This window comes from Enoplosus armatus, chromosome 17 (assembly GCF_043641665.1).
Source record: "Enoplosus armatus isolate fEnoArm2 chromosome 17, fEnoArm2.hap1, whole genome shotgun sequence".
Taxonomy (NCBI): Eukaryota; Metazoa; Chordata; class Actinopteri; order Centrarchiformes; family Enoplosidae; genus Enoplosus; species Enoplosus armatus.
This window is the reverse complement of record NC_092196.1, coordinates 1,186,090-1,211,746: the sequence shown is the minus strand read 5'-3', so window position 1 is coordinate 1,211,746 and position 25,657 is coordinate 1,186,090. Positions and strand designations below refer to the sequence as shown.

At 47.9% G+C, this 25,657-nt stretch overlaps 1 protein-coding gene across 3 annotated transcripts in view; it reads left to right on the top strand.

Annotated features, from left to right (window-relative positions):
- LOC139299852 (voltage-gated potassium channel KCNC1-like) overlaps positions 1-25,657 on the top strand; it is a 63,202-nt gene that overhangs the window by 5,492 nt on the left and 32,053 nt on the right. For 2 of the 3 annotated variants that reach the window (XM_070922787.1, XM_070922786.1), the window contains exon 2: positions 1,345-1,904. In XM_070922787.1, coding sequence (XP_070778888.1) covers positions 1,362-1,904 — 543 coding nt within the window. In that variant the 5' untranslated portion in view covers positions 1,345-1,361. Of the gene's footprint in view, positions 1-1,344; positions 1,905-25,657 lie in introns of those variants that run through there. The other variant, XM_070922785.1, reaches the window with a different exon arrangement.

Below are 25,657 nucleotides of genomic sequence, written 5' to 3'. Positions count from 1 at the left end.
CGAAATTTGGGGGCGAGCGCATGTAACATCCCAGCCTCGCACCCAACAGGAAGTCTGCCACGCGCTAAACTTTTCAACTTTTCGAACGCCATTTCCGCGATGGCGCGTTATTCGCCATGCAACAGGAAGCTGTTGGAACTTCACTGCGCAAAGTGAAAGATGCCTGAAGAAGAGTCATAGTCACTGAGAGCCTGTGTGACGATCATCGTCCGATTCATATGGAATTCACGCGATGCAGTCTGCTCTTGATATGCAGGAACATGACATACGATTAGTGTGTGTGTGTGTGTGTCCTGTGACATTTAGCTCAAAAATTTCCGAACAGGGTCAACTCATCGCTGCTTGCGCCTTTTAATTGTCCGTGTATCCATGTCCACAAGTAGAAGAAACAAACAACAACAACAACGACAACAAAGGAAAACACGTGCGAAGGGAGGGCCAAACCGAAGACACAAGGAGAGAAAAGAGTCCACAGGAAAATAGCTATATTTCAAAATAAAATATCACAGCAAAGCAAATTATGTCCTTTGAGGCCTCAGACCCTCAGATACCCCACAAAGGTCACCTGACAATCCTGCCTTGGGACATCTCTGTCTGCATACTCTATTGTGCTTTTAATCTGGGGCCCCCCTTAGCTCCGATAAATGGAAATCTTAAAGCTCTCGCGTGCAGTGATGTTTTAGACTATTCCAGTTTTGTGTCGACAACCTCGGGACCAGCACCTTTGGGATGAAGTGGAACGCCTCATCACAGATGCTGGGTGCAACGCCTGTGGTCGACGACTTGCCCCCCCCCCCCCCAGAACCCAGAACTTCTGTCTTTCTTCCATAAATCTTATTTCTTCACAGCTCAGTCCGTGAGTGCAGCACATGTAAATCGAATGCAAATACATTTGATGAGCAGCAACAGCAGTTTTGACCTTAATAACGTCACACGACCCGATCATATGAATCCAATCAGTCAGTCAGTCAGTCAGTCAGTCAGTCAGCGGGCGAATCTATTGATTCATAAAATCCACACCCCACATATTCTCTCTCTCTCTCTCTCTCTCTCTCTCTCTCTCTCTCTGCCATGCATACACTTGCAGATGCACTCTCTCTCTCCTCCTCTCTCTCCCTCTCACACACACACACACACACACACATACGCAGACTCCTCCTTCATCTCCTCCTCCTCTCTCCTCCTCCTCCTCCTCCTCCTCTCAGTTGGCCCTTTGACTCCTGGTCGGGACGGTATAACAGTAGCCTACAGAACGGGGACAGGCGGTGGATGGGGAAGGGCAGCAGCAGCAGCAGCAGTAGCAGCAGCAGCAGCAGCAGCAGCAGTCGGACGCACCGACCGAAGCATGCTCCAGCGCAGCCATGACTTGCTCGGCGTCAGATAGCGAGAAGATCGTGATCAACTGCGGCGGGATCCGACACGAGACTTACCGGAGCACCCTGAAGACGCTGCCGGGGACGCGCTTGTCTTGGCTGACCGAGCCCGACGCATTCAGCAACTTCGACTACGACCCCAAGTCCGACGAGTTCTTCTTCGACCGCCACCCGGCCACCTTCGCCTTCATCCTCAACTACTACCGCACCGGCAAGCTCCACTGCCCCAACGATGTGTGCGGGCCGCTCTTCGAGGAGGAGCTCGCCTTTTGGGGCATCGACGAGACGGACGTGGAGGCGTGCTGCTGGATGAACTACCGGCAGCACCGCGACGCCGAGGAAGCCCTGGACAGCTTCGAGCAGCCCGAGCCGGACGCGCCGGAGGATGACCCGGCGCTCACCGGCGGAGCGGACGGCGACCTGAAGCGGCTGTGCATGCAGGAGGACGGCCGCAGGGCGACGTGGTGGGAGGTGTGGCAGCCCAATATGTGGGCGCTGTTCGAGGACCCCTACTCGTCCAAATACGCTCGGGTGAGTGGTCCGGACGATTCTATCCTAATCGAATCTATTCTCTCTCTCTCTCTCTTTTTTTTTTTCTTTTCTTGCGCTTTTTCATTTGAATGAAGTTCGCCCCCCCCCCCCCCCCCTCTCCGGTGCGCGCTCTCATACCCACGTCTGGCACTGCTTTGGCCACTGCGCAATGTCGCGCGTAAAGTTACCCCCTAAACTGTTTTGGAGTGGGAGGATGTAAAGTATGGAAGTACACCAAAATAAATAAATAAATAAATACATGACAGATAGATAGATACCCTTTCTTCCACCACCCCCCCCCCCCCCCCTCTCATTTCTATGCATCACATTCTGCTCATCACTTTGCTCCTCTCTCTCGTTGATGTCATTGTGTGAGGACCCGGCCGCTGCTGAAACACCACCCCCTCTCTCCAGTGTCTACGCCTGCACCGGCCGTTTAACGTGATTTAATTAGGGGTCGGCCTAACTTGGGACCCGGCTCTCCCCATTATCAGTCCGCATTTGGTATAAAAAAAAAACAAAAAAAAACCCACAGTCCAATGATCAACTGAAGTCACCGAGTAACTGAGAGGAGGAAAGTTGGCGGGTAGTCCTTCCTCCATTCATCCGCTCTCTCTCTCTCTCTCTCTCTCTCTCTCTCTCTCTCTTCTCAGACATGTTATTGATGAAACAGAGCGACAGCCCTGTCAGCAGAAGCCACCTCACACATCCAAGAAGTTGCTGGCTTCTGGAGTGTGTACCTTACTTGCATGTGCTGGCAGGTGGTGGTGAATTGCATTTGAGCGCAGGTGTGTGTGTGTGTGTGTGTGTGTGTGTGTGTGTGTGTGTGTGTGTTTTGGTAGATGATGGAGCAAATAAAACACTGTGATTCCTCCTGCATCCGTCTGCACCGGTTTCATGTTGCAGTTCGTCTGTTTTTTAACTTCGAAATGAGACGATTCTGCCGCTCACGTATATACACAAGGAGCGTGTGTCCGTCATGTAGCAAGGTGGGGGGGTTAAAGGTGAGGAGGGCAGGGCCAGGCAGGGCAGGGCAGAGACTGCCCCAGAGACTGAGGTTTGGCGCCCCGTGGCAGTCCAACAGTTAAAAGGTGTATGTACACTCTCGATTTCTTCTGCCTGGATTCTCCCAGAATATTGAAAACATGCAATGTTGAGGGTGGGGGGGGGGGGGGGGGGGGGGGGAGTTGCGCAGAGGCTTGGCAAGCAATGTGTCGAGGTGGGGGGGGTCAGGGGTGGTATGGGGTTTGAGGGCAGAGACAGATTGACACATTGACCACTAGATCGTGGAGGTCCCAGTGTGAACCGGTGCCTCCTGCGCCCAAAGCTGCGGCTGTCCTTGTGGGCACACGGAGGTCCAAGAGGGGACGGGGCCGAGCAGATGTCAGGGGAATCGTACAAAGCTAATGTTAGCCGGTGTTGGTTCCCCTTAGCATGAGGCCATTTTAAGCGTTCATTTCCAAAAGCATTTGGGTACCCTTGACGGCTGCCGCTGCCATCTCCGTGGAAAAGAGAGAGAGAGTCAGCTCATCTCATCTCTACCCGTGACCTCAATTTTTCCCCTCCCCTTTTTCCCTTTTCCCCTTCCTCACTTTCCACCACTTTCCTCTTCCCCCATGTGCGCTCAGTCCTCCACCTCTCACCCGTGTCCCCCCTCTGCCTTCCTCTGCTTAATTGTCTCCAAAAACAAAACAAAACAAAAAACAGAGCCAGAGGCCAGTGCTGACCCGGATCACTGTGAGTTGAGGTGTATTTTCATATTGACTCAGTCGCTCTCTCTGTGGCTTGTGATGGGGACACACACACACACACACACACTGACACATCAGCACTGTAGGAAGCGCACGGATACACACCTTCAAATGTATTCACAAAGATGCACACACACACAGCTGCTCAGACACGCACAATGTCTGAAGTGGCCTGTGGGGAAATCGGGAAATAAATATCTATAAATTAGAACGTTTACGTTTCGTCGTCTCTCTGAAGGTGGAAGTGTTCTTCTCCAAAAAGATGCATGCAAACGTCCCTGGGAGCCTATGTGGAGAGGGGGGTGTTGTGGGTAAACGTGATCTTTCCCCAACCTTAACACCGCACTGTGCTTGCTGCCGTGGTGGCGGGTTGGTGGGAGCATCGGTGTGACAGCTGAGGTGACTTTGTGTTGCAATGTTGCAGTCAGGAGTTTTGGTGCCAGCGCGATGACATAAAGATAGGTTGGAAGGGGTGGCGAGGGGGGGGGGGGGGGCAGGCAGCAGCGCTCAAGTGTGCCGAGGTCAGGCGGCCGGCTTGGTTTTAGCTGATTAGCTCGGCGTAGAACAACGAGGGCGAAGCTGCTCGTCCCTGCCAAGCGGTCTCGGCTGCAGTGCTGCACAGGGAAAACACTGAAAAATGAATGAGCGGATAACTGCTTCAATTCATGCATCTGTCCGTGAGCTGTGTGCGACGTCCTCTGCAAAGGTAGCAGGGTTCTCCCATTTCTTTCTGCCTTTCTTTTTCCTCCTGTCTTCTTCTTCTTCTTCTTCTCCTCTACATCTGTATAGCCCCCCCCCCCCCACCACCACCACCACCACCGTTCCTTTTCTCCCCCCGTCATCACCACTGACAGCCCGTGCTGCTTTATTACCACGATTTCAGAGCTGAGTGCTGGATTGCTTATTATCGCTATTCACCCCCCCCCCCAACCCCCTACACGTCCTCTCCATCCCTCCCTCCCTCCCTCCTCTACTCCCCCCCCCCCCTCCTCTAGTTCTCTCCAGCTCTCTTGCTTGTGCTATAGCGTAACACTGCAGTCCCCCGTAGTAGCTGACTGCGCTCTAGTCTGCTGCAGAGAAGGAGGGAGAGAGACACAGAGAGAGAGAGAGAGAGAGAGAGAGAGAGACACAGAGAGAGAGAGAGAGAGAGAGAGAGAGAGAGAGGGGAGGGGGTGACAGGATGAGAGTTTTTTTTTTTTTTTTGGTGAGTGGGGTGAAATGAATTCAGAGTAAGAGGCAGTAGAAGAAGAGGAACAGGACGGGTGGGGGAGGCGGTGAGGCGGGGGGGGGGGTCACTTTCTACACCCCCTCGTTTTTTTTTTTCTTTTCTTTTTTTTTGTTCTTTCTTTTCCTTTTCTGCTGAGCTCGGCAGGCCCGGGACGCTCAAATACGCTCAAATCGATCGGGGCAGTACGTCTCAGCTCGCCCCATTCAGGTGGACGTCTCAGCTGAATGGTGTTCCGTTTGTAAGCAAAACCTTCCCACACACACACACACACACACACACACACGCGCGCACACACACACACACACACACACACACAACTCTCTCTGTGTCTCTCTCTCCATCCTTTCACACAGCGGGGTGTGATGTGCAATTCCCAGTCCCTCAAGGAGAGAGAGGAAACAAATATCAACACAGTGGCAAACACACACACACACACACACACACACACACACACACACACACACACACTACGCTTCTACACTTCCACATACTTAACCGCGCAGCAATTGTGGCACCGGTGATGTCATTTTGACCTCATTTCCAGAGGCTCAGTCGCACATGCAGAGTTATTTGGGGTCCATCATTATTATTATTATTATTATTATTATTATTATTATTATTATGCTGTGATATGATGAGTCTCACCCGGAGCCGCCACACCTGGTCCTATATATTAATACTGAGCCACCGATCCACACTAGACCCACGTGTAAACGTGCACAAGGTAATGCGTTATTTGAAACACTCGGTATGAAAAATACAAAATATTGCAACAGCATCCACTTATATAATTAATAAGAGTTAAATAACGCCCTCTTCCATTGAAATGGAAACACATTTGTAACGTGATCGTACATCAGCGTGACTCCAGCCCGTGTGGAGATGAGAGACAGAGATGAGATTGATGTCCACTACCCAAAAATGCTGAACTACTCCTTTAAGAGCTAAGGTGACACAGATGGTCAGTGGGTGGAAACTGGCCCCGTTTATTACTGATTCGCCCAAAAACAATGACTGTCGCCGGTGTTATTTATGGAGCAGGTACGTTTGTTTCTGTCCTTCGTGCTGGATCGGTGAACGCACGCTGCAAGATCTCAGTACCTCTGCAGCAAAAAAACAAAACAAAACAACGACCAGACGATGATATTTAGTCACACACACTTTAGATTTCCTTCTTTTTCAAAATCTCCCCGTCTTTTTCTCGCCTTTCTCGATGTTTTTTTCCAGTGTTTTTCTCTTTTTTTTTTTCTTTTTTTTTTGTTTTTGTAAACCTTCAGCACTGCACACCTCACTCTCTAGTGGTTTTGTTGCGCCATAGGCAATATATCCACCAGGGTCCCCCTTCCCCCCTCTGTGCTTTTCAGGATAATGCTGCGCCAGAGCTTTCTTTCTCTACGTGTCGCCCATCGCTGGAGAGAGAGAGAGAGAGAGAGAGAGAGGGAGAGAATGTAAGAAGAGAGGGTGCAGAGAGAGAGAGAGAGAGAGAGAAAGAGGGATACCGTCTATAGTTGATGACATGTCAAGAAATAAAGCGTTTAACCTCTGAGTGATCTCCGCTGTCCTCTCGTCGCGCAGAGGTCAATAACACAGTCAACGAGCACACACACACACACACACACACACACACAGCCTAAATGCAGAGACACATACACTTGTGCAAAAGCAGCTAATTGAGCATGTGCAGTAAGCCTCTAGCTCCGCACAGCCAAATACACTGACACATGCAGCAGATTACTGCAGAATGATCTGCTGTGACGTGCTGTGCTCTGTGTGTGTGTGTGTGTGTGTGTGTGTGTGTGTGTGTGTGTGTGTGTGTGTGCGAGGGAGGTAAGAAATGCAGCTGATCCCCTTCTACCTTACTGGCTTGATTTGAGCACCCTTAATACCTCACTGTTTCAACTTTAAAGAGCAGACAGGGCTTTAAGAAAACCATAAGGAGCTGCTCATATTGCACCAAACAAAAAAAACCAAAAAACCCAAAACCAGTTCCGAAACCAGTTTCCCCAATACCCCAATGCAGGTTTGCTTTTCTTGAAAGGATCGTTACCGTCGTTATTCTTTCTTTTTTTTGTTGTTGTTGAGATTGTTAACAAATCCCATGAAAAGACCAAAGGGACTCTGTGATATGATCTAAAACAAGCTGGTTACTCAATGTGTTACTCAATCTGGAGGAAGTAGTGCACTTGCGGTGGGGACTATTTTCACCCAGCGCAACAGCGTGGCTCACTGATGTGTTTTTAATAGTGTCTGGATAACAATGGATCTCTATTACACAGGGGAATAATAAATATCAAGCTTTGGACACACACACACACACACACAATACTTATGAGATATATTGACGATAAGAAAAATAAAATAAAGCATTATCTGTCTCATCCTTCAAATCTCAGGGGGGCACCTTGATTTGTTGCCGCCTACACGCTTGTGATGTTTTTTTTGTTTTTTTTTGTTGTTGTTTTTTTTTTTCCTCCTCTTCTTCTTGTTGCCGTGAGAAAGCAAGGAAGGATAATAGCTCTCTACACTTTGAGACATTTTGTGGCAGTCACAAAACTTCAGTTCAGTCGTCAACTCACGCGACCGCCAGGTAAAGGTAAAAAACGGAGGTTGTTCCAGGCATCTGAACAAGCTACTGATGCTGGCGGGTTTTTTCTGGTGAGCTCAGCTTTGTCTCAAACCCTCAATTCGTTTCGCGTCCTTTCGCCAATAGCTTGTCTCTCTTTCGTCGTCCAAAACAGACTGAAAGGAAGGAAATCTAAAGAAAATGTGCCATGGGCTGGACAGCTGTTATGGCTGTCCGACACGCCGCCATTGAACAAACATGGCGGCTCGCACGCACTTTCGTTCGTCGCGGGTTGAGCGTGGCGCGCAATGCTCTCCAGCAGAACGGACCTTGCGCCAACGACGACAAGCTATCGGCTCGCACAGCTACGTCCACAGATATCAGTTGGTGTCTTAAACAGAATGCGGGGGGGGGGGGGGGGGGATCACAGTTCCAAAGGGTCAGGGTGGGGGTTAGAGTCGGCCTCGACTGTCAGATTGTCAGTTGGGAAAGTGGGGTTCCTGACACCGATTCATCGAGATGTTCGAAGCATGTTGACACCTTATTAGAGTCTCATAATTTAAACCTGAACATTTTCTACATATCAGAGTTTTTACTTCAATCTCATAATTGTGACTCGAATCAGTATCCAGTCGTTGCAGAGCAGCAGAGTCTAACATGACGCCGTCGTCCAGTGCGAGCCGTCACAGTGTGAGTGAAATCACCCACTTTTTTTGGATGGCTGCCTGATTATTTAAGTGAGTGCTCGCGGTGCACGAATTCTGCCGGTGTGCTGAGCCACTGAGCTCTCGGCTGCTGAGAGAGCCGACGGCAGGTGTAGGTTTCAGCTAATAGAGCTGTCCTGTGAAAAATGAAAAAACTTTACATGTGGCGTTTGGTCCCCCCCCGTGGTGCAACCCAGCTCTGAAATGGCTAATGCGGGTCACTGGCGCCAAGTAGCGGCGCGAAAAAAAAAAAAAAAGAACCTTTGCTGGAGGTGAAGAAGTGCTCAATCGACGTCGAAAGCAATTTTAATTTGGCCGGGGGGGGGCGATTGTGTTGCTGGTAATTGTTTGCTGGCACTTTCTGAAGCAGATGCTGTCCAGCGCTCAAGTGCGGAAACACTGTACAGAAAGCAGTTTTTACTGTGTGGTTTGGTTTGAAATGAAAAGCAGCTTGTCGAGAGTGGCGGGGTGAAATGTTTCGGCGCGGTCATCAGCTTACCTCACGGACTCAGGCCACATCGCTGTGACGAGGTGTCTCGATGTTAACCCCGGGGGCCCCGTGTCAATCTCTCGGACTTTTTCTTCTTCTCAGGTGACGCCCTACATGTGGAGTATTCCTCCAACATTCCGCAAAATGTCATTGTTTCCGTCGATGCTCACAGCACGTAGGCAGTATGCAACCTGTGATGAGGGGTTGTGAGCAGGCATTAAGGGTCATGGGTCAAGAAAGGTTTGGTAACCACTGCCCATACCGGAGGAATCCCTTACCGTGTCGTGGTGCGGCTGCCACGGCTGTGGTGGGTTTGGTCACCACTGTATTTGATATGACACTTGTGGATTAACGTTTGCAATTAAGGAAAGCGCTCCAAACCCTTAGCTTAGCATAGTTTAGCTTAGCTTAACTTAGCTTAGCTTCGCTTAGCGTAAAGACTGGGTACAAGGGATCGAAAAGCTAGCCTGGTTGGGCCAGGTTCGGACGGAGCCGCTTCCCTGTTTCCAGGCGTTACGCTAAGCTAAGCGGCCGCTGGCTTCAGCTTCATATTTACTGTATAGACGTGACTTCACCTGCAACCTTGTGGCGCTCGCTCTCGAAAGGCTGCTTCCTTGACCGTTTGTACATCCATCGCTCTGGACAAAATGAATAACAGGCGTATTTCCCCAAAATGTTGAACTATTCCTTCGAGTGAAATTTGAAATAAATGAAAGTCCTTCTAACTGTGATGTTATTATGTACATATATATATATATATTCAATTATTATTACTGATGAATTACCGTGTAAGCGGCATTTGCTGCAGCTCGTCAAGGTGGAGATTCTCCCACGTTTTTTGAATGTAAATATGTAAATTCTTAATTTCTGCAAAGTAATGAGTAACCCCCCCTGACCTCTACAGAGAGAGACGTTGTCTACATTATCGAGTGCTGCATTCCTCTCTTTTTCTTAAAATGGGCCACCTGCAGTGCTCAGGAAGGCGGCGGACTGGTGACTTTTGTTTAAAACGAAAAACGCTTGCACCCGGGAGATCATATACACCTTTTAAAGGCTTGTGACTTAGGAGGCTCAGACAGAATCAGTTCACGTTATGTAAGATCCTTACATCACTTCCCCGGGTTTAGCCTTTGGTACTCTTTGGGACTTTTTTGTTACTTTCTGTCATTATCTGTATTTCTTTCTCATTCTTCACTTTCTGTCCCTTACATAATTTCTTTCTGTCAATTGCCCCCCCCTTAGCTACACTACACTCCCACTCCAGCCGAGGACTCGTTTGATGCCCTGCTAGTCTACTAGCCAGTCGGATCTGTCTCGGTCTTCCTGTAAAATGACCTTGGCAAAATCTCCCTGCACAGCACTTCGGTCATTCACTTCGCCTTGTCGACGGTTAGCGCTGATCGAACCCGGCCACCCCCAGACAGATTTGCGACCAAGTTGACGGGAATTAATTGTTGCGCTGATAAGAATGTGTCCTGTGGAAATAGACATTATGCTGAATGTACCACTTGAACGATTACGGTGCAGGAAAAAATCACCCACACCAGGAGGAGCTCAACACGCGTTGTCAACATGATTAATACGGCCAGTTTCGAATCTAGAATGAGTTCCAAATCTTGACCATGAAGGTTCTTCGGCGCCTTTTGCCTCGTGCAGGCAGGTGTAGTCTAACCAGTGAAATTTCACCTAAATATAAATGTGCACGTCACGGGAAAAGCTGTGTATCAACTCACACACACACACACACACACACACACACACACACAGACACTGCGGTCAGCGTGGCTTTATTTATTCATGACAAACCTGACATTTGAAGAGCTTTCTTGGGGAAGGTGTTGACCCGAGGAAACCTTTCGTAGTCGTTCGACCAAACCCGCAGGATCGCTTTCACACTCGCTACACAAAGCCCCCCCCGGGCCGTACGCGCACCACGTCACCGCAGAATTACAAGCCACTGAGGCGCCGTTGTAATCCACAGCCGTTCTGCGGGTAAACGCACGATAAAGGCATTTTGTTAATATTAAATGAGGGATTGATGCAGAGCCAGTTGGCATTAACTTCTGGAAAGACACAGGAAATCATTTCTGTTACAGCTGCATTATTATATATATATATATATATTTTTTTTTTTTTAAATATCCAGATACAAAAAGGGAAGTTCAGATATTCTCATTGTGTGCCATGTGGAGCTGTGTAAGCTGAATTTAATTGGTGTAATCTTAGGATTTTCCAAACAATTCCTCCTTAGGGGGATTGGAGCAAGCAGTAGTGCCACAAGCCTGGGAACAGACATAAGAAAAAAAAAAAAATAGGGGGGGGCTTTTACACTGGCTGTGAGTGTAACAACCTCGAATGCACCAAACGGAGACGTACTCACAGCGTCTTTCTCCTCAAGTAGCTAGGAAACCCATTAGAGGATCCCTTTCTCCCACCCCCCTCGTGCTCTTTACTCCTCTCTTCCCCTCTAAATGAAGCCTCTTTTCACTTTTGTCATTTCAACACACACACACACACACACACACACACACACCCCTCGTCCCCCTCGGTGGATGTGGAGGTGTTACGGCACCTCTGATGCACACTCATGGAGACGAGCCCCTGGTGCAGTCTCGCACACACACACACACACACACACACACACACACACAGCTCGCCTCTTTGCACAGGGAGGAACACCCTGCGGCAGTGTTAACGGTGGCGCTCTGCGGGGGGCGCTGTAGCAAACAGCAGGCGTGCGGGAGCTGTAAAAAAAAAAAAAAAAAAAAATGACACCAGTGCAGTCTAAAACACGATTCGGCTTAAAGCTGCGATGACCGATATTTTTATAGTAACAACGGATCAAAGTGTCTACGTGCGCTGTGAGCCTGGCTGCCTGTAGTGACGAATCCACAGAGAAATGTTATGGGATTAAAACAGTCTCATTGTTTTCGCAGTTCTTGCGTTGCAAGTTATGTAACTCAGTGCGCTAATAAACGCAACAATTTGGATCCGTAGCCCATCATTTGTAAGCAAACGTAAACTGACTTGAAAACATACAATCGTAGGTTTTCTCAACCGGTTTGTGTGTCTCTCTCTTTTTTTTCGTTTTTATCACGACAATATAAGCTACACAAAAGCTTTGCAGTAGATGGCGGTAATGCAACATTTATGGATGCCATGCCAAGCCGCTGTTAAACTAAACAGAAGAGGAGGAGGAGGAGGAGGAGGAGGAAGAAGACCAAACCAAGCTCATGATATCCTCCCCACCTGCCATGTTCGCGTCGCTGCGGGCACACATTGGTATGCTACCAAGCAAAGTTGGCAAGCGAATCACTAGCGTAGCAACAGCTGGCTAAGTTGCTGAGCTAGTAGCTTGTTGGCTGGTTAACCCTAAAATGGATTCCTGCGAGAAGTCAACCTACACGTTGCAAGGATGTGACCACAGTTCTAACCAATTTCCGGTGTCTCTCCATTGTCCTCGGAGGTCCTTGCCGTGTCGCTTTGCTGTGGCGAGCTACCTAGCTTAGCGGAGACAAATATTCGCTTTCAGAATCATTCGTCCTGAACATGAAGCCGAACTTTTGTCAGCCTTTGGGATCATATCTCACTGCATGGAGGAACTTTGTGCGAGATGTGTCCTTTGAGGAGCATAGAAACTAGCCACCTGATATAGATTCGGCCTAATCCCGACAGCAGCCCTGTCATTTTCCTTGAATTGTGTGCCTTGGTTACTGCCTCTTATGTGAAAGTAATGGCAGCAACCTAGAGATAAGACAAGACAGGGTAAGGACAGGTCTCAGCTCCCCAGCTCCACCCTCTCGTCCAAACATGGCTGCAAGAAATTCAACCATTCAAGATGGTTGACGGCCAAAATGCCACACTCGAGGCTTCAAAACGGTAGTCCACGAGCCAATGGGTGACGTCACGGTGGCCACGTCCACTTCTTTTTAATGCAGTCTATGCTTTTGGACAGAGCCAGGCTAGCGGCGTTCTCCTGTTTCTTTTGGTGATGCTAAGCTAACTGGCCGCTGGCCGTGGCTTCGTGCTGAATGGACGAACATGAGGGTGGTATCGATCCTCTTCACCTAACTATCGAGTAAGCGCATTTACCAAAATGTTGAACTATCCCTTTAAAACCGGGGGAAAGGGTTAGAAAAGCTACTGTGCAGGAAGCTAAACATATAGTAGCCTGTGTGTAGCTGTAGCTTTATGGATACAGCTGTATTTGTACTTCATGAAAACTGTGTAGATGGATGAGAATTATTATTATTAAAGGAACGCGATGTTTTACGAAGTACATCTTCTTTCCTCCCCCCTCTTCAAACCACAACAGGATGTATTTCTCCCATAACCAAAGAAGGCATAAAGCGATATGGTGGTGGTGGTGGTGGTGGTTAGGGGGGGGGGGGGGGGGGGGGGGCAAGAGAGAAAGAAAGAAGGTCCATTTTACTCCATTTTACCTCCTGTCTTTTAACATTACTGCAGAGTCTGCTGTTTCTCTCTCGTGCTCCCGCACACACAGACACACACACACACACACACACACACAGCAATGCCATAAACCTCTCCGTCAGTCCTCATGCTCCGCATCGATAATACTATGATTTCCGTAAAGCCTTCCTGTGTGTTTTGCTGTGTTCAAGTCTCTCACGCCACGCTCTTTATTGATTGTTTGTGTGTGTGTGTGCGTGTGTGTGTGCGTGTGTGTGTGCGTGCGTGTGTGTGTGCGTGCGTGTGTGTGTGTGCGCGCATATCTGCATACTGCGGGACGAGATTGCGAGAAAGGGGGGAGTTTCAGCATGACAACAGTTTAATGCTGCAGCACACTGTTTAGAGAGGGACATAAAGACAGAGAGGAGAGGAAGCTGGAGGATGATTAGATGAATATGTAGAGGAGTAGGCAACGAGAGAGAGCGAGAGAGAGAGAGAGAGAGAGAGAGAGAGAGAGAGAGGCAAAGAAGGGATTATTTCTTGAGAAATGGAGGCGGGAGAAAGCACCAACTGGGAATTCTGTGAAAGGGAGAAGAGATGAAGAAATCTCACCTCTTTCTTTCTTTCTTTCTTTCTCCCTCCTCTTCTCCGCTTCCATTTTCACAATTTTTCCCCTCTCTTTCATTTTTCTTTCTCTCCCTGTACCCATTTTGCCCTTCATCTGCTTTGATTTTTCCATTTCAGTGTTATGCAGGTGTGTGTGTGTGTGTGTGTGTGTGTTTGGAGCAGGGGGAGTGTGTGCACGCGTGCCTCATTTGATGATGGAGGTGAAATCATAGACTGTATATATATAAAGATGGCCGACATGACGGCTCCCCAAAAAGGGAAGCCAAAAGCGTCTCGGTCTCGCCCCCTGGTGGCTGATTGAAGTTTGGTTTTAATGAGTTATTTGATGCTATAAAAAGGGGGGTGAGACAGCCGCGATTAACTTTGGCGCACTCGCGATTGGGTTGGGGTGGATGTATAGGCGGGACCCGATCACCACTGCACAGACTCTGGCTCCAACGTCACCAGCACAAGATGGCAGCGGGCCGTATCCGGGAGAGTTTGGCTTCATTTTTATACACAACAAAAGTCATCTCACGACACTTATACTAATAGAGCAGGTCTAGACCGTACGCTTTATAATATTATTGCAGAGACCCAACAGTTCCCACCATGACTAAGCACCACGGCGACAGCCACACGAGGGCCCTGCACAGATCCAACTTTATCAAAACAGGTCGTCAAAATGCCAAATTAACACTGACAAACCTCATGGGGGGGGATTGCTCCATTCGGCGATGGCTTTAAAGGAAAGAGCAGATTGTGCAATGGCGGAGCTCTGTTAACTGTAAATACAGTCAGGTCGTGTAGTCCAGCGGTTCCCAGATATTTTAATCTTGGAATATTGGATCATTTGACCTTTGAGGCTTGGAGACGTCTACACGGGGTCAACTCTGGCATGCTAACGAAGTATGCTAAGGTTGACCAAGAACGTGGTCAAGATGATCCTCCAAACATCAGCGTGCTAGCATTGTTATTGTGGACGTGTTAGCATTGAGATCGACGCAATCGACAGTCTCGAAACAAAACATTGACTATGAGGTTAAAGTGCCGATCAGACTTTTTTTTGTTGGGGGGCAAACTGAGTGAGTGAGTGACTGAGTGAGGGAGGGGCTGGTGGGTGAGGATAATGCATCCGGTTGTGTACGGATGCAAATTATTGCCTGAATCCTGAATACCTTTGTTGGAAGCATAGTTAACGGCCTACAACTACAAATGCACCCTTTCCCTCTTTGCCAATGCTACGTGATCGTGAAATCCGCCCGAACAATGTTGTCTTTCAGGCTGTTTGGTAAAGAAATACCTTACATCCGGCCCCTTCCCTTGTCCCTAGCCACTCGCTCGCTCGCTCACTGCAAGGCGAGCAATGGCAGAGAATCAAGTCATTTGTGTACTGAGACAAACAGGAAGCGTACACATAAAACTAACGTAACCGTGCCCGCCTGTTAGGGATACGAATTGTTTGGCCCTTTAACTTACTAATTAAAACATACGTAGGGTACGTTACACACACAGGTAAACATTTGCAACACTGATAGGAGAAGCAAGATTAGCGGGTTAATCTTTGGGCTGAACTCCGGTTTTCTGATTGTGAGTGCTTTCTAGTTTTTCTAAAGCTCCTCGCTACGAGTTGTGTATTATAACCTGGCCGTTTTTTAAAAATTTTTTTTTATCTCAACCCGCCTCTTCCGCTCGTAGCTGGAAACCCCAGTGTTAACAGACAGGTGATAACCAGCTTCATTATACTGGTTATCCAGGATCGCCAGTGTAACCAAAGTAACCCAAAGAGAGACCTCAGGATAGCTAACGATATATGGAGCAAGCTGGTGACAAATATTGTTTGAGCAATTCAATGACTTAGCACTGTCGCACGGGGAGGTAGAGCAGGGTAGAGCGGGTTGGGGGTTCTATCCCCAGCCCCCCCCCCCCGGCATGTCAGAGTGTCCTTGAGCTTAAGACACTGAACCTTAAGTGTAATTATGTAATTAAACACAGAAAAGCATGAGCTCGAACCATGCCATGGACTGAATGGCTTTAACCTGTATCGATGGATTTTTTTTGGGGGGGTGGGGCAAGGTAAGGCACTTTTATTTCAGAGGAGAGGAGAGAGGACGCAGCGAAAGAGAGAAACGTTTTTTGCAAGGTCAAATGCGACTGTGGCATTGTGGAGCAGCACTGCAGCAATCAAGGAGAACAGGGGAACTAAGCAGAAAAAGTGCACTACCTTCTGTTTGCCTGCCTCACCTCAGTGAGCTGTGTGGGTGGTGTGTGCCAGGGCGATGGAGCAGTACTGGGAAGCATGCTTGAGTGACAGAAATGTAAAGGACAGGTGCATGTAGTCACACGAGTGTCAGACCTAACAGAACATAACATTCTTTCTTTCTTTCTTTCTTTCCCTTGTCCCTCTGCATAATATCATATTCAATTATCCTGCTCTCATTCTTGTCGTCCCTGAGGTCTTGTGCTGTTCTTAAATCACTCAAGGGACGTATAGCTGTGCGCGAAGACACACACACACTCAGAAATACATGAGTGTACACATTTGCGGCTAACACTATATCCTATTTTTGATTCTACCACCTTCTTTCTGTGTTAACAATTTCATCGTGTAGCCTATGTATGGACTTGGGGGGGAGAAAGACGAAAGAAAGGAAGGGGGGAAAGGAAGCAAACAGCTAGACCAAGTCAAAGACAGGAAGCCAGCCAGTTAATTTACCTCGAGGCATTTCTTTACATCGGTGTACGATGCAGTTGTAAGGTGCTGCATTAGAAAGTCTACCAGAAGAATTGTGAGGAAAAAAAAAAAAGCCATGCAATTCATTTCCTCTTCTCTTGCTGATGCAAATCAGACACCACTGGTGTAATTTTGGGTAAGATGCATAGACCGTTTATACTGCAGGAACTTTTTTAGGAACCCAGGAACCCTTTTTAGGGACTGTACCTTCATTTCCACTATAGGAACCAGGGACTACATGTCGTTAATGAGCCATAGTTCTTGGACCTAAAGAGTAAAAGGGTGTAGGACTTTCCAGTGGCCAAGGAACTGTCGAGGTGACGTATGCTCACTGGTCAACCCAAACCTCTGCAGCTGCTACAACTTAGTAAGCGAGCCCTAGTATACACTCTTGCAATGTTTACTGATGACAAAAAAGTTATGTACTCGTTTTGTTAAGGTTTGCTTAAGCAACTAAAACTTATTGTTTCGGGTTAAAGAAAGACCTTAATCATGCTGCGTATGCACGACATCATGTTACTTCCTCCTTGGTTTACCAGCGATAACAGTCGCAGTTACTCGTCTGGAAAATTACTAATACTGTTTTTCTGGTGAGGGCCGTCTTTAGACTCATCGGATTCATTATGGCTCTTCACATGTGGTGAGAACGCAAACAGAAACGTGCAAAACAGACTTTAAGTTCCAAGTTTAGTTCCTGAGTTTAGTTCCTGTGGTCCTTTAGTTCCTGGAGCTCTTTGTTGAAAAGGGTTATGGAGGGGTCAGTATGCTTCAAGTGAAGGGTTAGGGGCAGGGTTAGTTGTGTCTTTCCCTCCTCTCAAGTACTCTTCTTTTTTTCTTTGCTCTTCACAAAACTACAAATGAGTGCAACACCATTAATGCATGTGAGGAGAGACTGTTTGAAGGTATGCACCGTTATCGCCATTTGAACAATGAATGCGTCTTGCTCCGCTCCACGAGGGCAGGATTTTTTTCCCCGCCTTTGACTGTGGCTGTTCGGAACAGCTTGCCTCCATGTGTGGTTGGATGACAAGTCGTAAAAAAGGTACTGTGTTTTGAGCCTTTTGAGTTTTACTCTATGGCCCAGGGGATCAACAAAATTAGCAAGATTCGTCATCTGGGAACTCTGAATATCTGATTCAAATTCGAAGGCAATTTCAGTCTGAACTAAAGTGGTTGACTGACCAACTGTCATTGCCATTGTGGCTAAAAAAAAGTCCAGATATCAGATGCCGTGAACCCCACCACAAGACAAGGACGAATTGGCCATGTGGAGCACCGGGAGCCGCCTGACAATTGGGGCTGATGCAAAGCAAAATGTACATATTTTTGAATCACCCCAGCCAAATAAAAATAACCAAGTGCACTGTGTCTGCCAGCCAATTACTTTTGGTCCAGTCCGTTCTAACTTTACCAGGGCCCCCGCCCATCTCTGTTAAGTGGTGACACTTGGATAAATAGTGGAGTGGAGCAAGATGGACAAACAAAAAGAGAAAAGAGGTGGTGCTGAAAAGCCGAGAGATTGAAGTCCCTTGAGGCAGATGCAGCCAAATGTTTTAAAATAAAAAGAATATTAATTTGGTGCCATTATCAGTCATTTCAGCCTTGTGAACCTAAAGGCACTGGCAGCAGAGAGTGGAGAGAGCAGCCCAGTGATACCAGATCAACTGTTGGTCGAGGTTTTGTAGCTGCGGCCGTAAGACAAGATTTGGGTTTGGCTAGCTGGCTATTTAGCTATATCGGGTGCCTTTCGTTGAAATGCGCTCGTCAGTGTCACTTTTTCGTGAACCGACCAATCACAGCCCAGATGGCCCGCCCCATCTAGGCTGTGATTGTGACCTTAAAAGTTTGACGTGCTACAGCAAACTTTCAAAATGTTGAGCTCATTGTTATGCTCATTGTTGGCATTCTCAAATTTCATTTCTCTTGCACAAGGATTCAATAAAGGAACAAAATCTACAAAAATTATAAATATAGGCTGTGTATTTCATAATCTGCTGTATCTGCTATAGCCCTGAGTTGTAGGCTGCAGTGCATGTCCTCTTGGATGGTTCTGGTAACCCATGACTTCTGGTTGTGGAATGATTTAACTGTAGTTTTGGGTATAGTTGCTTCTGTTGTTTTACAAATGAAATCCACCACAGACTCAGTGAATCCACTGATGTCACCTGTGACGATGTCGTGCAGGCTGAAGGGCGGCCTATGATTGGCCCGACCATTTCCTGACCTCTCGCATCACTGGGGGTATGTGTTGTATTGTGTACTTTAGGTAAAGATTGTGGTCATGGTAAGGAAGAAGTACTTTTGGTAAAGGCTGTGGTCATGGTTAAAAGAAACCAATGTTGACCGTTGGGGGGGGGGGGGGGGGGGGGCATCGTGTGAACAGCAGTCTTGGGTATCAAAGTCATTCACTTTGTACGCCCAACCATCCACCCTGACCTTCAAGCGGTTTTTGTGGTGCTACTTATGCTATTGGGTCCTTGTCAACATACTGTATGTCCAATGCTGTAATTCTTCTGGTAAGGACAGTCCCAATTTAACGGTCGGCTGAGTCTGCTCTCGATTCATCGCTTGTCCGTTCAGCCTAGGAACGCAACCGTCAGCTTGCTCTCTGGGGCTCTTCAGAATTTTGTGGATGCGGGGTCAGTGGGTTGGCGGTTGAGCTACATCCCTAGTCTTGTACCTTCGCTAGCTCTCTCTTTGCTGTTATGGAGTTTCAAGATAAAAGGAAAATGGAGAGACTTCTTTTGACTATCGGTAACATATACAAACACATTCACAGACACAATTACAGCATATTTGTGCTCAAACCTGCAGGGATCTCACTTGTGCTCTATCTGTAATTCGACTGCTTTTGTTTTTCACAAGCGAAGAACAGGGCACACAAACACACACACACACATGGAAAGATAGGAGATCAATATATGACCTTAACGGAATGCTTTCCTCAGTTGATGACCTCATCTAACTGGCCAGTTAAAACATCAATAAGGGGCAGGTGGGCGGGGCCAAGCTGTCAATCATTCTAGTGGACAGTGGGAGGCTTCATCCGATCATCCATTCGTGCAGCTATCCTCAAGTTATACACATACAGACATAGATATAAACCATATCAAACCAAAAATGAACTGATTCCACTAGCAAGTGTGGTGTGTATCCAGAGCCTGCTGATTATTCCTCTGTGCCGTAGAGCTCCATTGTTGTCCAAAAACTATTAAAAACACATCAATGAGTCACACCCATCACACTGGGTGACATGTCCCTTCATTACCATGAACACACACACAGTGTAGTTTATTTTGACTCAATTCCCAATGTACACCGTCCTTCCGTCTCAAATACTCACTAGAGCACAAAATGCGGATTAATCCAAAATTAATAAGCTTATTTAGCCACGCTAGCAGTGTGGCTCTAGGGATAGTAAGCCCACCACTTTGGTGTAGACTGAAAAAATGTCAACAACTTCGACGGATTGCCATGAAATTTGGTTCCGACATACATGTTCCCCTCAGGATGGTTTTTAATAACTGTGATCCATTAACTTTTCTTCTAGCACCATCAACAGGTCAAATTTTGTTTTGGTTTAGGACTAAATAACTGGAAGTGGTTGACATTCCATCATCAGCCTCAGCTGTACTTTATGTTTAGGGCTAACTGGAAAATGTCCAACCATAACAGACAAAGCACAATTTTGCCTTTCATCAACCATTCACCCGCACACCTATGGCGGTGGAGCTGCCGTGAGCTGGCCTGCCCATCAGGAGCAACTTGAGGTTCAGTGTCTTGCTCAAGGACACTTCGACACGTGGACGGGAGGAGCCAGGGGTCAAACCACCAACCCTGGTATTAATGGACCACTCGCTCTACCTCCTGAGCCGCAGCCACCCACAATAAGCCGCAGCCTCCCATTGAGCATTTAGCTCAAAGCACCGCTGACGGTTCCCTTCCCTGTCTGTGGCTGAGAGCCAGATCTTTTTCTCTGGAGTTGGTGGAGACCAGAGCTAAAAGCAGAGTGAGTGTTGGACTCGGAGACGAACATGACTCCATCTGGATGCTATCGTTGCCCTGCGTCTGCTGGATGTGTAAATAAGCAACTGTTTGTAATGCGTTCACCATGACAAGATTATAAGGCCATACTATGACAATGTGTTAATATAAGATAAAATACGAAAAGATAGTACTTTATTTATCCCGAGGGAAACAGTACGCAGCAGTTGCAGTACAAAGTAGGAAAGAGTGCAATATATACAGTGCAAATAAACAAAATATAAGGATAAAGTTGGGTGACCTGTAGTGATCATAAATATCATACACATGTCAAGATATAGCAGGCTAACGGAAAGGATAAGAAGTGGCATACAGCTATGTACAACATCAAATCTGAAGTAGTGGTAAGTGTAAATGGCTCTTTCAAAAAGCGAAATGACCACGTTCATGGTGTTGCACATGATGTCTCATTATTGCACGTTATGACCATTGTGCAGCATCCTCCTCCCTGACTCCACCATCAAAGAATCGAGCTCCGCCCCCAGGACAGAACCACCAGCCCTCTTGATGAGCTTGTTGATTCTATTGGTGTCGACTGTCCTCACTCTGCTGCTCCAGCACACAGGAAAGAAGATATCACTGGCTAGCACAGACCGGTAGAACACTGTCAGCATGGTACTGCAGACTGCAGATTGAATGCAGAAAGTAGAGTCAGCTCTGGCCCTTCTTGTACACAGCTTCTGTGTTCTTCGCCTAGTCCGGTTTTGCTGTCCAGGTGTACTCCCAGGTACTTGTAATCCTACGCAGTTTCCATGTCCACCACCTGGATGGAAATAGGAAAAAGTAGGTGTTCGCCTTGTGTTAAGCTGCAGATGGTTCGGCCCACAACGCTCACTGATGCAGCCTGCAATTGCAGAGAACAGAAATGGTGGACCATCGCTTGTGGAGCATGTTGCTTACCGCAGTGTCAGACACGCAGCCCTGCAGTCTAACATACTTGGACCAGTCAGGTAGTCCACAAGGACACCAGGAGCGTCTACCTGCGTTGATGTCAGCTTGATCCCCAGCAGGGCAGGCCGGATGGCGTTGAACACACTGGTGAAGTCAAAGAACATGACACTTACAGTGCTACCCAGCCTGTCCAGGTGAGCGCAGTCACTTTAAAGCAGAAAGATGAGGGCATCTTCCACTCCCACCTTTCGCTGGTAGGCAAACTGATGGGAGCCCAGTGATGATTTAACTAGGGGCCATTGGTGTAATAAGACCAGTCTCTCCAGAAACCTCATCAGGTGGGAAGTCAGTGCCACTGGTCTGTAGTCGTTGGAGGCACTAGGGCATGCCGTTTTTGGTCCAGGAACCAGGCAGGGACCCTCTCTAGGCTCGGGTCGAAGATGTGCTGGAGGACTCTACATTGCTGGACGGCACAAGCTTTGAGCACCATGGGGCTGACGCCATCGGGACCCGTGGCCTTTCCTGGTCAAAGTCTACACAACTCTTTCCACTCCTGCTCTGCTGTGACGGCCGGTGTTCCTATATGACAGGCCCTCGGGGTTGAGAAACAGGTATGGTGTTGATGGATAGAATAGATGGGGGAGGAGTGAACAGGGCACCCACCGTCAAATCTGTTGAAGAACAGACCCAATCCAGGTCCCCCTGTTACCTGGCTACCTGAACCTGTTTCACCTCCTCCCTGTTCCCAGGACCTGGATGTATCTGATGTTTCGTGGTTTGTTGTTTGGGAAACAGTCGATTGGTTTCCTGTGACCATCTCCTCACAGTCCTAGTAGTCACAGGCTGCCGTTGGACCAGAGGCGTATACAGGGGCAGAGGGTGGATCAGGTTGTGGTCTGATCTTCCAAGCGCAGGAAGGCCCATGGAGCTGTATGCCTCCCTAACATTAGCAGGTCCAGAGTCTCATTTTTCCTGGTTGGACAGTCCACAAACTGCTTGGAAGTGGGCTTGTTGTGAGCTGCACTGCCCCATCACTATACGGCCATTTTTGAAAAATCTGAATTTTGGCACCATATCTTTGTGATGACAAACTGGGCTGGTTGTCGTGGTGGTAAAGTAGTAATTAAAAATCGCAAACTGGAGGGATGGGGGGTCTGTATCGATGGCTACCCCCATAGCAAGAAGCGTCCAGACAGCGTGCCTACTGGCGTGTTCTATCCCCCAGGTACGTACAATACTCACTTTTTTTTGGCAGCGGGCTACCTTTGGGCCTCACTCTGAGCCTTGGCAGCCCTATTTGGCAGAGCTCTGTCCTTCCTACTTAAGTGTATTGGAGTTAGCTCTGCACCGAGCAAAGCACTGCAGCAATCTGTGGCCCGCAGCAGCGCTACAGCAGAGCAGGGGAGGAAGGAAGAAGAAAGCCGTTCACATACTGGGCTCCTTTTCCAGGTTTCTCAAAATGTCCTTTTTTTCGCCCGTCATACAAATACACTTAAAATCTAACACAGCCCCTTTTTGGGCTCATTAACCCAACCAAGTGGACTCTATATAGACGCACGCACGCATTTAGACGCAGCAGGTTTCGCAGTGTGGCTCTGGGCTGCCTCAGTGCTGTAGCCCGTGTACGGATGGGTGGCTCCCTCAGTGCCAGAGCCCCGTTGCTTTGCGACAGAACCTCTCCTCCTCCTGCCTCTCTGTCTCATTGTTCTACCTTGGGTATCCGTTGGTCCGTGTCATTATAGCGCAGTAGGGAGCTCCAGGCATGACATTAGCTTGTATCATGTGTGCTCTCCCTCCACCCGTCCCGCTCCCGCTCCCTCTGCCCAATCTTTTCAAATTGCCTTGCGTAGCAGATTAAATTAGCCAGGAAAAATGTCCCCCCCCCCCCCCCAAATGAGCTCCTGCATTAGCTAGTTATTCTCCTAGCGTACACCACATGGGCATACTGCAGTGCAGGGGAAACAAGATCCAAACTCCTCCTGACTGGCTGTATTTATGACTTATGGAGATGCGTCGTGATTGATGGGATTTAATCTATCGATTCATAATGAAAAGACATCAAGGCTCTTTTGTTTTTCATCCAAAAGAGTCCCATCGATCCTCTTCCTTCCACCACCACTAACCCCCCTCCTCCTCCTCCTCCTCCTCCTTGCTGATTCAGTGCGGTCCAGCTTTGCTTATGCATACGTCTGGTAAAGGCTGGACGGCAATTACTATCAGAGTGCTCTGGGAGGTTTAAGCAAGGCTGGGGCTGTTTGACTAGAGTAGGTTGCTCTGTCCGGCTCTCTGAGGAGGGAGGGAGGGAGGGAGAGAGGGTGGAAGGAGGGAAGGAAGAGAAGGCATTACGGGAAGGAGGGACAGAGGTAGAGTGGGCTTTAGCCAAAAACCTGTCCGAGGCCATTTCTTTGATGCACAGTATCTAATATATATTGCAAATGCATGGTGCATTTATATGTTTAGAAATGACATCTGTTAATTTAGAGCCTATATACCGTTAAAAAAAAAGTGACTCGCTATCCTCAACGGTTATGAAATAGATAAGTAAGACAGAAATGACAAAATATAAACCTCTATTACTACTACTACTACTACTACTACTCCTCAATATTGTGCATTATTTGTGCATATTCCCAAACAGGTTTGTAATAGATCAAATGACCACAAAAGAACGGACACACAATGAATTTTGGAGCCTTCTGGGCCCCTGAGGGTCCAGGGTCCTGGGAGAGTTGTTGTTGTTCTGTTTGTAAATGCCCCAGTATTGGAGATAAAAAGATTAGCTAAATTCACTGATTTGACGCTCAGCTGAAAAACAGACAGCACTAGCGTTGATGATTGATTAATTGCTTTAAGACATTATCTTTTCAAATGGGCTGCTCATAGGCCTGTACGAGAGGGTCAACTGGATTCCTTCGGGCGTATATCTTTAGGCCGTCGGTCCATTTAAAAGGTGTCGACTTGGGCTTAAGAAAATTGTGTCGCACGTTTTTCAATACTTTCTGACATTTACCAACGTTTGATTGATCAATCGAGGAAAATAATAGGCAGGATTGATCAATAATGAAAAGAATCAATTAGTTAGGGGTAGTGTTTAGCCACTGTCCTGCAGAAGCCTGCAGTCGTGTAGCCTCCTCCGGGCTCTCCTCGCTCTCCAAGAACCCCGTCTTTGCATATCCTTGCGGTCCTGCAGCCTTTTTCTTGAAACCGTTCATGGCGTCGCTCTCAGCCGTGCACGAGAAATGACGGAAGTGGCTGCGTGAAGAATGAAAACAGCTTGTGAGAGAGAGGTTTGTGCTCTGCCAGGTAAAGGACCTTAAAAAAAAAAAAAAGCTCCTTTAATATGACCCTTTATAATATCCATTACAATACTGCCAGACCTTTTGTGCTTGTTTGTGTCGAAGTCAATCTTTGACACCTCCTGCGTGTCGCCATCTGTCAGCAACAGGGAGAGAGAGGGTGAGACACAGGGATAAAACAGGTTGGGGGAAGCAGGAAACCATGACGTGCAGTGGGGGGATGAATGCACACGGGGACGGGCAGACGATTAGATGAATAGCAAGGGATAAATGAGCGAATGGAGTGAGACAATGAGTGGGGAAACCTTACAGAGGGACGTGTGCTGAGACATCCCAGCTACTGTAGCACGCTGAGAAGCAATGCACTGCACCACTTCCTGCTGTCTGAAATGACACACAGCCATAGGCTGTCTTCTCTCCTGAACCTCCACTACTGTGTCTTTCTTTCATCCCTCACTCCCTCACATGTGCACGTATTCACACGGCCTGTCCAGTTCGATTCCCACTGACTAGGCAGAACTCACACTCACAACTCACAAATGTCTGTGTGTGTGTGTGTGTGTGTGTGTGTGTGTGTGTGCGCGCAGAGGGATCCCAGCCAACATACGGCTGTATCCTCCTCCTGGGGAGTAAACAGTATGCAAATCTTCAGCCGGACTATTTGTAGTGAAGTCACCTTTACAAGGGACACTGTGTGTCTGTCTGTCTTTTCTGCAGTATAAGAGGACATCCCGTTTGCTGCGTCGCCGCTACAGGAGAGAAAATGTGATGTAATTCATGAAGTTTCGAAAAACAAATACTGTGGTCTGGGTGGGTGCACTTGTGTGAATCCAGACGTACAGTCAGGGTCGGAATAATAAATGATATTTACTCGTACCGCTGTCTTTCGTTGATGCCTTTTCTTACTTTCAACAAGTCCTTCAAAGTCAGCGACACAATGCATCGTCTGTAACCGCCACCGGAGCGGAAGTGTCATCTGATCTGACGCTTCTATCAGCAGGATGGGATGACATCATTTGTCTGTACCCTCCAA